Raw genomic sequence first — 14,227 nt, forward strand, 5'->3', positions numbered from 1 at the left:
ATCTATTTTTCTAATCAACCTGTTCAGAGATGTTATTACATACCTCTGGAGCAGCTGGGACTTGAACCCAGGCCTCTCAATCCAGGGGTAGGGCCTCTACCTCTGCACCACAAGGGCACCACAATTCACCTTAAAAAAGTTGTTTCCAATCTACTACAGCTGAATCACATCAAATTTGAATCATCATACGACAGGAACTGTTTGAACACAATTTAGTGTTTCTTGGTGAGTCAGATGTTGTGAAAGGGTGAATTTTCATTTATGCTGACCTTTTGATTTATTTTATGCATTTCTGGAAAAGTGTTTTTAATTATAGTAGTATTAAAATAATGACAAATTGGAATGTTTAAGGCCTCACAAAGCAACTTCTCTATTCCTGCAGGAGTGGACAGAGTCAAATATTACACAGAATGACATTGTGGAACTTGAGATGGACGATATGAACCAACATGAATGTATGGCAACCATGACTGCTTTAATCAAACACATGCAGAAGACTAACATCACACCTAAAGTTGAAGAGGTAAGGAAACCAATTGTAATACGACTGATTGTCTTAAAAACTAATATCCTTTAGGGAGGATTCTGTCATCCTTACCAGGTCTGGTCTACATGTGACTTCAGATCCACAGCAACATGGTTAAACTCTTAACTGCTCTCTAGGCAGTTAAGGATGGCAATAAATGCTAGTCAGCATTGCCCGCATCCTGTGAATAAATTTCAAAAATTCTCAAACATGTCCACCTCATCAGGGTGTCAGCCTAGATTTTCTGCTCAGGTTTTCACAAAATTCACAACCTCTGACTCAGGCAAGGGGGATACCAACTGAGGCAAACTGACAGAGGGATGAATAATTTAATCATTACCTTATAATTTTATTACTATGGCAAAAAATTGAAAGCTTGTATTCTTAGATTTAACATTCAGTTTATTTTCTTGTAATCTTTCTATTGCAGGGGAAAATCCCACGTGAACTTCCACCATGGATGAAATTTCTGCATGGAAAATTGGGAAATTCTGCAACACCATTAAATATCCGACTCTTCATTGCGAAGCTTATTGTTAACACTGAAGAGGTCCTAAGTTTATTGGCTCTTTTAACTTGTTTTTATTTATATATTTGTTTCAATGTGAAATTCTTTGATTCACTGTTCTGAGATTTACTTTCTGCTTGATGTTCTGTTTATAAAGTTGGCAGGACTAGCTAACTCCAGTCTTTTCCTTTGCCCTACACCAACCTGCAACTAGCCACTCCAATATATGTCAGGTAGACTTGTCCTCGGCATTTTGTTTCTCCTCGGCATTTTGTTTCTCCTCCCTTCTGCAAGGTACTGTTTGACATTCATTCCGAGCATCTGAATAGCAAGTCAATATTAATACATCATAAGGATGACTCTTGCATTCTAACACTTAATCTCAAAAACCCAGAGTGCACATTATTGTCAGTGAACAATAATTGGTTTTTAACAGGTTCATTTTCCATAGGTCAGTTGTAGAATTCCACATTAAAATGTATTATTTAGCAAATTTGTGGGTGTTATAGACTCAATTTTGTTTACAGGAGCACTGCTACTGACCTATGGAAAATGTATTACATATACAAATGGTCCTCAACAGTCAACCATATAATTAAAATCTTGTGTCAATGTGATACATTTTCAACTTTACCATTATAAATTCCTAAGTCCATGTTTATAGTAGAAACTAATTAAACTTTGCTGTAATTGCATTCTTTCTTACAGTGCCATCAACTTAAGGATTCTGGCAAGCAAAATTCTAATCCCACAAGGCACATGTAGCCATATTTTCTTTTTCTTTTTACAAGTACGTGACGTACATATGTACTGCCAAAGCATGGAGCTTGCAGCCTGAGATACTTAGCAAAATATTCTGCTCCTTGATATTTTAATGAGAGTTAAGGATTTCATTAAACATAATTATGATATGGAAGATTAGTTTCAATAAATATAGCTCTGGTCTGAAAGAGTTCATCTGAATCCCTTTGAGCTAATGTTAATTAAATCATATTCCTTTGTAGGTTTTCCAGCCATATGCCAAGGAATGGTTGGGGCCTCTGCTGCAGCTAGTGGTTTCTGGAAATAATGGTGGTGATGGCATTCACTACATGGTTGTGGAAATTGTCGTTACAGTTCTATCTTGGACAAGTGTAGGCACCCCAAAGGTACAGGATAGCTTTTATGGATCTGTCTCATTATATTTGTGTCAAAAAAGAGATATTTTGGTTTTCATGTCATTGACTTCAAAAATACAAAGTTACAATTTCTTGTGTAATGTTCTCAACTACGTTTGGAGGGGAGATAAATGAAAAGGTACTTAAAAAGAGCGAGGAAATAGGAATAGAATTGATGACCATGCACTACATTCAGCATTTGATTGGCCAAATGACCTCATCATGTACTGCAATTCCAATTATTAATGTGAAAACTTGTCAGAATTTGCAATCTGTACAAATCTGACCAAATCCACAAAACTTATTCAGTTTTCAAAGTGCTGTTTTTTTTACTATATTTACCAATATCCCTGTTCCTATTCTCTTCTCTTGTGACATTGTAGATGCACAATAACTGCATCCATAATTTCAGGAGGGTAGGATCAGTCATAATACCTCAGAGTTCAGTTACATGGACAAACTGGACTTCACTTCCTTAGAGAAGAGGCATTTAAAGGGAAGTTTAATAAAGGGATTCAAAATTATGAAGAGTTTTGATTGACAAGATAGGAAAAACTGCTTTCGCAAGTGGTAGGATAAGTAACCAGACAAGAAATATTTATGGTATTGGCAAAAGAACCAGATGAGAAGTTATTTTATGGAGCAAGTTCTGATCTGGAATGCACTGCCTCAGAGGCCGGTAGAAATAAATTCAGTAGTCATTTAGGAGGAAAAAAATTTTATATGTCTTTGAAAAAGAAAGAAATGCAAAGCAATGAGGTATGAGAAAGGGAGTGGAAAATGTTGAATGGTGCTTTGAAAGCTTCAGTACAGGGACAATGTAGACCAAATGGCCTCTGATGCTGTAGACACTTATGATAAGATTGCAGTTTGAGATCAAGAAATGCTAATTCTTAATTACTGTTGTTAGGGAAACCTGAAGAATGAGATCCTTGCAAATCGCCTTCTGGAGTTTCTGATGAAGAATTGCTTTCATGAGAAAAGGGTGGTGTTCAGGCACAATCTAGAAATTATTAAAACAGTAGTTGAATGCTGGAAGGATTGTCTATCCATCCCTTACAGGTATGGGTTTTGCATTTGACTACCTATTGGCATGACCTTTACAAGTACAAATATGGTGGTGCAATATTTCCCAGTGGTCAGGCTGTAATAAATTTGGTGAGAGGAGTTTCAGCCAGAAACCATGAATTATTTTTGAGCCACCAATTTTTTAAAAAAAATTAGCATTTATATAGAGCCTTTTACAACCTCATTTCAAAATGACTAGTAATTACTCACAGTAAGACCCCATAGCAGTAATTTGCAAATGACCAAATAGCCTTTATTGTGTACCTGAGAAGATAGTTGTGGTTTAACATTTCATCTGCAAGAGGGCACCTGAAGCAGTGCTGCATCTCTTGAATACGGCACCATGTCAGCATTGATTTTATTGTCAATATTTCAACTGGCAGTTAAAAACACGGCCTTCTAAATTGAGTAATAGCCATGGCTTCCTGCTAACACTGACCTCCCATATATAGAGAAGAAAGAGAGGGATGCTATTCTGTGCATTATATCCATTCCAGCTGAAACAGGAACTGTTCAACCCCGGACCCCTTTCCACCTTTTGGGATGAAGTCCTGTAGGATGCAACATTTCAGGTGCATCTGCGAGTTTTTGTTAAATGTGTCAAAGGTTTCCACCTCTTCCAGCCAATTTCCTCAAGGAATGCTACTGCAAGTAAGTTTAAGTGCATTCCCTCCCTCCTCTCCTCGAAAGCAGTTATCTCAGTTGTAAACCTCAGTTAAATGTCCCCTTGGCCACCTCCGTTCTGAAGAAAACAATCCCAACTTTGCAAATCTTCCTTCACAAATAAAATCTCTCTTTCTGGCAGCATCTTTCTATGAATGAGCTGCAGAAGTTGAAAGTATTTAGCAGGGTAGAAGGCAGAAAAATGAGGCGAAGTTGTTTTATAGAAAGTACAGTATTGTGGCATTGTATTTGATTGATTGTCTGTAAAAGCTGTTTGATGAATGCTTTATCTTAACTTTTGAAAATGTTACTGTAAATTGTGCAGCCTGATCTTTGATCGTTTTGCTGGAAGGGATCCGAATACCAAAGACAACTCTGTGGGCATCCAGTTGCTTGGGATTGTTCTTGCCAATAACTTACCTCCATATGATTGGAAATGTGAAATTGACAGTGAAAGGTAATGTAAAAAGTAGTTTTAATATTAGCTGGAAAAATGTAATGATTCGGAAACTATAAATCTTTTTACAGTCCCTAAAACTTCCATAGATCTAAAATTGTCATTAAAGTAGGTCATTATAAAGAAGATTCATTTTGGGCTCAAAATGTTAACCCTGCTTTTCTCTCCACAGGTGCTGCCTGACCTGCTGAGTTTATCAGTATTTTCTGTTTCTATTTCAGATTTCCAGCATTTGCAGTGCTTGGCTTTTAGGATAAAACTTTGTTTAATAATGAAATTATATTTCATATTGCCTTCAGTTCGCATTGTTAACATATGTGTACATATAGAATCAACATTGATTTGACATGTTGAATAAAATCTCAGTCTCCTAACACCATTTATTTATGACATTAAGAAATAGTCTGGTCTGAACACCCATGATCCTGTAGGCTATTCAAGTGGAAAGTCAAACACTCATTAGACTTATTGACATGCAGCTATTTCTGATGCTACACCCTACATTACAGACTGCTAAAGGAAAAACGAGAAGGATTTATCATTAAAATCCGTATATTTAAATTGCATTCAGATCCGTGCACCCTGAAATTTCGCTAAATAGTTTTTGTTTGTATTTGTTCAAGGGATATAGGCAATGCTGGCCAGACCAACACTTGTTGCCCATCCATAATTGGCTGGAAGGGTTGCTGTGGGTCTGGAGTCACATGTAAAAGAGATTACATAAGGATGGCAGAGGGCAATCTAATCATTTAATATAAAGGGGTAAATTGTGAAAGAAGAATGCAAGACCGTGTATGCTCCTCTTGCCTTCATTGGGCAGTTGGATACAGTTGCAGTGCCCTGGACCACAATGAGTGCAGGGAGTGTCACCAGCTGCAGCTCCTGGAAGCTCTCATTTCAGAGCTGGAGCATTAGCTAGGGACACATTGGGACATCAGCAAGGCTGAGTGTATCGTGGATAGCACATAGAGAGATGGTCACTATGCAAGCCAAGATTCCACAGGCAGGGAGGGAATGGATGACCACCAGGCAGAGAAAGAACATTCAGCAGCAGCGCAGGAATTCCCTGTGGCCATTCCCCTCCAAAACAGATGCCCCACTTTGGATACTGATTTGCTTTGATTTATTATTGTCACCTGTACTGAGATACAGTGAAAAGCATTGCATTGCATGCTAACCAGACAAATCAAACCTTCCATGGGTGCATGAGTGTAATAGAACAGAATGCAGAATAAACTGTTACAGCTACAGAGAAGGTGCAGAGAAAGATCAACTCTAATATATGAAGGGTCCATTCATAAGTCTGTTAACAGCAGGGTAGATGCTATTTTTAAACCTGTTGGTACGTGTTTTCAAACTTTTGTATCTTCTGCCAGATGGAAGAGATTATAACTGGGGTAGGAGGGGTCTTTGATTATGTTGACTGCTTTCCCGAGGCAGTGGGAAGTGTAGATAGAACTGGATGCTTTGCACCTAGACAGGACCAGACCTGATGTCCTAGGGGGAGTATTTGTTCCTACAATTGGGGAAAGTTTAAACAACAGTGGCAGAAGGATGGGAGCATGTACAGGGAGGCAGAAGAGAGGGAAACAAGGGTAAATGTCTAAGATGGAATTCAAAATAAGAAAAGTGATAGGCAGAGAATTCAAGGGCAAGACTAAAACAGGGCCCCAAGGCAAAATAATGTGAATGGGACTAAGAATATTGAAAAAGACAAGCCTTAAGGCCTTGTGTCTTAATATATGGAGCATTTGCAATAAGGTAGATGACTTGATCATGGAAATATAGTTGGAATTTTGGAGACATCGCTGCAAGGATGGGAACTGAATATCTAGGGGTATTCAGTTTGTGGAAAGAACAGACGAAAAGAAAAAGGAGGTGGGATAGCATTGATGGTTAACGAGAAAATGAATGTAATAGTGAGGAAGGATATAGGCTCTGGTGAGTTGGAATCTGTATAGGTATAGCTTAGAATGCCAAGGGGCAGCAAACAATAGTGAGTTTTGTATATACATCACTGGTGAAGGCATAGTTGGTGAAGGCATTAGACAGGAAATCACAGATACAAGCAATAAAGGTACAGATGTAATTGTGGACAACTTTAATCTGCATATAGATTGGGCGAATCAAATCAGTAACAATACTGTGGAGGAAGAATACCCAAAGTGTTCATAAGATGGTTTCCTAGACATCAACGTGTTGAGAAATCCACTAGAAAACAGACCATCCTGGCCTGGGTAATGTATAATGGGAAAGGAATAATTGGCATTCTAGCTATGCATGACCCCTTGGAGAAGTGTAACCATAATACGATGGAATTCTTTATAAAGATAGAGAGTGATGTTGCTGATTCTGAGACTGGGGTCCTGAATCTAAATAAAAGAAGTTATGTGGTGCAGGCTGGCTAGCCCAAATTGGGGCACATTACATAAAGGGATGATGGTAGTTAGGCAATGGCACATCACAGAATCCCTACAGTATGGAAACAGGCCATTCAGCCCAACAAGTCCACACTGCCTGTCCGAAGAGCATCCCACCCAGACCCATTCCCCTACACCTGTATTTCCCATGTCTAACCCACCTAACCTAAACATTCCTGGGCACTATGGGCAATTTAGCGCAGCCAATCCACCTACCCTGCATATCTTTGGACTGTGGGAGGAAATGGGAGTACCCGGAGGAAACCCACACAGACACGGGGAGAATGTGCAAACTCCACACAGACAGTCACCCAAGGGTGGAATTGAACCCGTGTTCCTGGTGCTGTGAGGCAGCAGTGCTAACCACTGAGCCACCTTGCCGCCGATATTTAAGGAACACGTAAAGGATCTGCAGAAATTGTTCATTTCAGTCTGGCACAAAAATAAAACGAGAAGGGTGGCCTAACCATGGCTAATGAGGGAAACTGGAGATTGTATTAGATCCAAGGAAGGTGTGTACAAATTGGCCAAAAAGAGCAGCAAGGCTGTGGATTGGGAGCAGTCTTGATTGCAATGAAGGAGGACAAAGGGACTGATTAAGACGGAGGAAATAAAGTACAAGAATAAGCTTGCAAACTGATTGTAAAAGCTTCTATAAGTCTGTAAGTAGAATAAGATTAGTGAAAGCAAAAGGAAGTCCCTTTCAGTCAAAAACAAGGGAACAAAGAGATGGCAGACCAAATAAATACATACTTTTATTCTATCTTCACAAAGGAGGGCACAAATAATGTCCCAAAAATGTTGGGAGCACACAGTCTAGTGAGCGGCAGGAACTGAAGGAAATCAGTATTAGTACAGTGTTACTAATAATCTACATCCCAGAGTATTTAAGGAAGTAGCTCTAGAAATAGTGGATGCATTGTTGGTCACCTTTCAAGATTCTACAGACTCTGGAGTCATTCCTACAGATTGGGGGATGGCTAATGTAACCATGCTATCTGAAAAAAGTAGAGAGAAAAAAGGGAATTATAGACCACTTAGCCTGATGTCAGTAGTAGGGAGAATGCTAGACTCCATTATAAAAGAATTAATACCAGCATTTGGAAAATAGTGACTGAATTGGACAGAGTTAGCATGAATTTATGAAAGAGAAATTATGCTTGAAAAATCTACAGTAATTTTCGAGGATGTAACTAGTAGAGTTGATAAGGAGGAGCCATTAGATGTAATTTAATTGGACTTTCAGAAGGCTTTTGATAAAGTGTTACATAAGAGATTAGCTTACAAAATTCAAGTGCATTGGATTGGAGGTGGTGAACTGACATAGATAGAGAACTGGTTGGCAGACCGGAAGCAGAGGTGGAATTAGTTTGTCTTTTCTGAGTGGCAGGCACTGACTTATTGGTTACCATAGGGATCAGTGGCTATTTGCAGTATATAGCAATGATTTAGATGAGGGAACTAAATATAATATTTCCAAGTTTGTAGAGACACAAAGCTGGATAGGAGGGTGAGCTGGGAGGAAGATAGACATGCTTCATTGTGAGTAGGACAAGTTGAGTGAGTCGGTGTCATCCTGCAATCGTACAGGTCCTTGGTGAGACCACACCTGGAATATTATGTGCAGTTTGGTCTCCTTACAAGAATGGACTTCCCTGATTCCTGGGATGACAGGACTGATGTATGAAGACAGACTGGATCAGTTAGGACTATATTCACTAAAATTTAGAAGAATGAGGGAGAATCTGTTCTAAACCCATAAAATACCAACAGGACTAAACAAAGTAAATGCAGAAGTAGGGGTCACAGTCTCAGGATAGGGAATAAGCTTTTTAAAGAGAAATTTCTTTACCCAAAGAGTGCTGAGCCTGTGGAACTCCTTGCTGTAGAAAGCAGTCGAGGCCAAAACATTGAATGTTTTTAAGAATGAGATATAATTCTTAGGACTGAAGTGACCAAAAGGTATGGAGAGAAAGTGGGAACAGGATGTTGAGTTGTGATCTTATTGAATGACTGAGTAAGCTTGAAAGGCTGAATGGCCTGCAGTTGCTCCTATTTCCTTCCCTGAAAGGAAGTTCACATTTGTGAACCAGATGGATTTTTACATCTATCAGTAGTTGCATGGTTGCCAATAGGCTCCCTTTTAACGGCAGCGTTTTAAAAATTGAATTTGGATTTCACCATCTGCCATGGTAGGATTCAGACCCATGTACCCTGAACATTGGCCTGGAGTTCTGGCTTACTAATCAAATGACATTGCCACTCTGTCACTTCCTCCCCATGGAAATTGGAATGATGTGATAATCTGTGAGATTTAATTACTAGCAAATAAAGATTTAATTTCTAAAAAAATTCTGTCAGTAGACTGTTAAATTTTGAAGAATAGACGCTGTATTTGTTAAGACCTTTTTGTAATTAACTTTTTAAAATTTCAGTTATCAGTTGGAATGGGATACATCAGGCTAGCTGTCTCTTTGACAGAAACAAAATTGCTTTCAATGCAGATAATGATTCCGAATGTCTTTAAATTTCTTGCAACTCAGGAGATCTGTTGTGAATGTTAAGATGTTTGTCTGTAACAAGCTGAGCTTTTAAAATCCTTGTTCCTGTTTGGCAAGGTTTGGGCATCAGGTTGTGGGCTCCACACTTCCTCCCTGGTGTTTTCAATTATCGTCCCAATGCAGCATAATCCAATTAGATGAATGCTATTTCAATTCCAGTTATTGAGCTGGCATTGTCACTGGCAACAGCTGCATTTATTAGCCTTCCATAATTGCCTTTTGAGAAGGTGACTATGATCTGCCCTCTTAGGAACACAGGGTGCAGGAGCAGGAGTGGGCCATTTGGCCCTTCTTGCTTTCTCTGCCTTTTAATAACGTTATGGCTGATCTGATTGTAGTCTCAGCTCCAGTTTTCTGTCTGCACCCAAGAACCCTTCGACTCCTTGTCTAGCAAAAATCTTGCTAATAGGTTCAGTGACCCAGCATCCACCACCTTCTGGGAAAGACACTTCCACATTCCAATGACCCTCTGAGGAAAAAACATTCTCGTCATCTCTGCCCTTAAAAAGGGGACTTCTAGATTTTGTCTGCCTACACAAGGAATCCACCTTATTCAGTCCCCTCAAGGTATATATTTTTTTCTTTATTCATTCATGGGATGAGGGCGTCGCTGGCTAGGCAGCATTTATTGCTCATCCCTAATTGCCCAGAGGGCAGTTGAGAGTGAACCACATTGCTGTGGATCTACAGTCACGTGTAGGCCAGACCAGGTAAGGATGGCAGTTTCCTTCTCTAAAGGACATTAGTGAACCAGATGGACTTCTCCGACAATTGGCTCACAGTCATCATTAGATTGTTAATTCCAGATATTTATTGAATTCAAATTCCACCATCTGCCATTGCAGGATTCGAGCCCGGGTCCCCAGAACATTATCTGGGTCTCTGGATTAACAGTCCAGCGATAATGCCACTAAGCCATCACCTCCCTAATAAAGTCTCCCTTTAATAAAGTCATCTCTACCTTCTTCTAAAATTCACTGGATATGGACCTAACCAATTAAACCTTCCTTCAGAAGATAAGCCCTTCATCTCAGGAATGAGTCAATATAACTTTTCTGAAATGCTTCATGTTTGGTCTCAAATAAAGTGACCAAAACTTTACAGAGTTCTCCACACATGGTCTCACCAAGGCATTGTACAGTAAAATTTTCTGCCATTGCCCTTGAAACAACAACAATCTGTTTGCCTTCCTAATCACTTGCTATGCCTGCAAACTAATCTCCTGTGATTCTGTACCAAGACACCTGGATCCCTCTGTACAACCGAGTTCTGCGACCTCTGTCCACTTAAATAGTAAATTGCTTTTCTATCCCTAGTGCTAAAATGAGTAAGTCCACATTTGCCATGTTTTACTCCATCTGCCAAATTTTTGCTGACTCACTTAATCTGTCCATAGTCATTGAGTCATAAGCACGAAAACAGACCCTTTGGTCCAACCACTCCGTGCCGAACATAATCCCAAACACTCTCCACCTCTTCTTGACAACTTCAAGAAGAGACCGAGATGAATCATTCAGTTGTCTCTGCAGCTTCAGGTAGTTTTAAATGCTTCATTTTGTCTTTAGAACTGATGTGCTAGGTTTCCGCCATTATTGGCAACGTGGATATCTTTGGAGCGTCTTCCTCCCTTTAATTGTTAAATTGTCAATCACTGCATGTGGAGTTTTGAATTGATCTATTTATTGTGGGATTGATTTTCCTTCATACGACATGTTGCTTATGGTTCGTTTGTTTTTAACACTACACTACTATGTTATAGCTTCACTAGATTGTTAGGAATGCCTCGTGCTGTTTCTGGAATATTGTTCCAGCTTCTGATTGAACTAGGTTTGGCCCTGTTGTTGGATTATGACAGTAGTGATTGGATATGCTGGACTGTTAGGATACAGATTTGTTGAATACAAATCCTGCTGCTGTTTAGAGTCCACAACACCTCATGGATCTTCAGTTTTCAACTGATTGCTCAGTTTTCAATCTATCCAGTTTGGTGTGGCGGTTGTGCCATGACAGATACATCTGAATCAGCTAGATTTGTGAGGATAAGGTCAATTTTTTTTCCTCTTAGTTGTCTCACTATCTGCCACAAATCTATTTTGGCAGGTATGTCTTTCAGGATTTGATTAACTCAGTCAGCATTTGTATCTCAGTCTTTGCTTCCAACCTCCTGACATGCTGCAGCCTGTCTGTGCTGTTCTTCAAAGTGCCTCCCAAAACCACCAAGGTAAACCACCATATGTAAACTGCTTGGTGGAAAATGGACAGGTTCATGTCACCTGCCTGTCTTATATACTTGCCAACTTTAGTCTCCATTAAAGGAACTAACCCTCTCATTGAGCTAGGTTACCATAATCCCTAATGCTCTTCATAGTTTAGTCAGTCCAAAAAGACTGGAAAGTAATCTTTATATTTTAATTACTCTGTCTTGAATGATGCACATTGTTTAACTGCACAGATAATTGCACTTGGCATAAAGGGACTCAATTAAGACACTTCAGGTTTGGCTCAAAAAGTGAAGATTAATATGTTTGGAAAATATAGTTTGGAAAATGGGGGAGAAAAGCATTTGCTGGTCAACAGCATATATAGTTTATAGTGATGCCTTGTGCTAAAAATTCTCAGAAAACTAGTTAATCAATCAAAAATTATATTAGCAGATTGTTTTCATTTATGTTTTACTTCTGTCAGGTACTTTCAGAGACTGGTGCATAACATTTCTTTAACGCGTTATAAAGAGGTCTATGCAGCAGCTGCAGAGGTCCTTGGGCTTGTCCTACAATACTTAGCAGAAAAAGTGAGTACTATTACATTTAAGTAATTAATTAATACAACTTTTTTGTGCTTTTGGTGAATCATTTATTGGTTTTGTGTCTGAGTTTGCAGTGTCTTTGTGTCTTATATCAGTCTTACAACAGAGGCGAGTAAATGTGGATACAATTATTAATGAGCATGCAGTTTTCTGTTTCTCATTGAAGAAATTCATGACCTTTCCTCTTTATTATCCTATATCAGACATCATAGCATGGTAAGGAGACCAGTATTGTTTCTGTTGACAAATGTGTTCCAGATTAGACCATTATAACTTTTGTCTGAGCTTTTTAGCCTGGCCTCTCCTCCTGCAGATGGGAGGTAAATCGTACAGTCACTGTTGGACGAACTGTTAGCATTAGTCAGTAACTAGGATATGATGCCCTGATGGCACACCATTGTTATTAAGAATGTAAAATATTTTCATATAAAACTAGATGTTCATAGATTGATAGTTATTTTCTCAGTAAATATGGAGATGGGGGAGATTTCTGATGCTTTTCTACTTGCTAAGTTTTTTGTATCTTGTATTGATAAAGTGTGGAATTATACATTGGAATTGTTTCAAGGCCATTACCTAGTGCCTTACAGCCTCTGATGGAATTTCACTGCTGATTTAATTCCCAGCCCACTCACACCTTTAAATGGGAGGGGCCAGATTTCAATGTTTTTCTTCCCCCAAGGGGCTGATGAGCAAGTTTCAAAAGGACAGCACAATACTGTATGTGGATTTCAAGAAGGATGAGCAATAAAAATGACTATAAAAGAGCTATGCAGCAGATTTTACCATAAAACTTTATTTGCCTTTTCATTTAGGAAGCAGAGCTGAAGGGAGACTGACTAGGTCCCAAGTCCTGATCACCAAGAAAAGGATGTGAGGATCAAGGAGGCACGAAGTCTTTAAGTTTAATGAACATTGACCTGGCTTTTGCTTCTCATAACATATACTGTGAGCTATCCTGGGCAGAAGTGGGCTTTGCATGAGGGTTAACTTCCAGCATGGGTTTTCTCCCACTCCCACCTGCTTTGTGGCTTGTTTTTTGTGGAGGGAACAGGAAGAGATGTGAGGGTCTGTGTGTGTTAGCTCTCTGTCAGTCTCATGGTCGCAAAATCTCTCTTGAGTCCCTGCGTCCCTCACTCCTTCCTTCATAGACTCACACCTTCACAGATTCACTTTCTCCAAACCCCTCACTCCTTCCCTTTCAGTCCTTACCTCCCTCCCTCATGGATTTTGTTACTCTTTCCGCACAAACTCTGTCAAGCTCTCCAGTACAAACTGTGTCACTCATCCCCCACAGACTCACTCATCCCTCCCTCAGATTCATTTCTTTCATCACATGCTTTATCACTCACTCTGTCCCTTACATATTCCCTCCCTTCTTCACATTCACTCACCCCTTTCTCACAGACTCATTTCCCGCCATACTAGAGTCAGCCACTCAGTCCCTCAGAGTTTCTCACTCCTTTGCAAACTTACTCCCTCCCTCACAAACTTACTGTCTGACATACTCACTCAAATCTTGCTCATAGACTCACTCCCTCCTTCACAGACTCACTTGTATCCTCTCAAAGTTCACCATCAGGATGGTGCCTGTGACATCTATGACAGATTGTGCGCTGGACTCTTCAGTCACCTCTAAATTCATTTTTTGTTTGCAAGTAAGCCATCCTTGACCACAAGGGACTGCCTAAGAAGAACAGTAAAATTGCATGTACTTTGAATTGCGAGTCTTTTTTACTGTTGACAATGTAGCAGTGTCAACAAAATGGAATTTTTATTGGTTTTATTTTCTGCGTAATTTTACGTCGCATTTTTTGACCATCTTTAGCTATTTTGACCATCTTTAGCTAATCCATTAGATCTGGACAGACAAAATTTAAATGATTTCCTTAAACTTAGAATTGGATGGCTCGGTCTGTATTTCTCTCTTTCTGTCTTCCCTCCTTACAACACAATAGACCTAATATTGATAAGAACTGTGTGTGGTCAAGCTTGGGTCATTTCCAGACTGAGGGGTTGGAAGAACACCTTATATCACAGGGAATTTAGAATTCTTGTCGA

The 14,227-nt window shown here is 39.5% G+C and overlaps 1 protein-coding gene across 2 annotated transcripts in view; it reads left to right on the top strand.

Annotated features, from left to right (window-relative positions):
- Positions 1-14,227, top strand: part of prkdc (protein kinase, DNA-activated, catalytic subunit) — a 204,650-nt gene that overhangs the window by 116,273 nt on the left and 74,150 nt on the right. For both annotated transcript variants that reach the window (XM_048595548.1, XM_048595549.1), the window contains exons 47-52: positions 383-523; positions 957-1,076; positions 2,039-2,182; positions 3,102-3,253; positions 4,248-4,379; positions 12,046-12,151. In XM_048595548.1, coding sequence (XP_048451505.1) covers positions 383-523; positions 957-1,076; positions 2,039-2,182; positions 3,102-3,253; positions 4,248-4,379; positions 12,046-12,151 — 795 coding nt within the window. The remainder of the gene's footprint in view (positions 1-382; positions 524-956; positions 1,077-2,038; positions 2,183-3,101; positions 3,254-4,247; positions 4,380-12,045; positions 12,152-14,227) is intronic.

Source organism: Rhincodon typus, chromosome 4 (assembly GCF_021869965.1).
Source record: "Rhincodon typus isolate 14 chromosome 4, sRhiTyp1.1, whole genome shotgun sequence".
Taxonomy (NCBI): Eukaryota; Metazoa; Chordata; class Chondrichthyes; order Orectolobiformes; family Rhincodontidae; genus Rhincodon; species Rhincodon typus.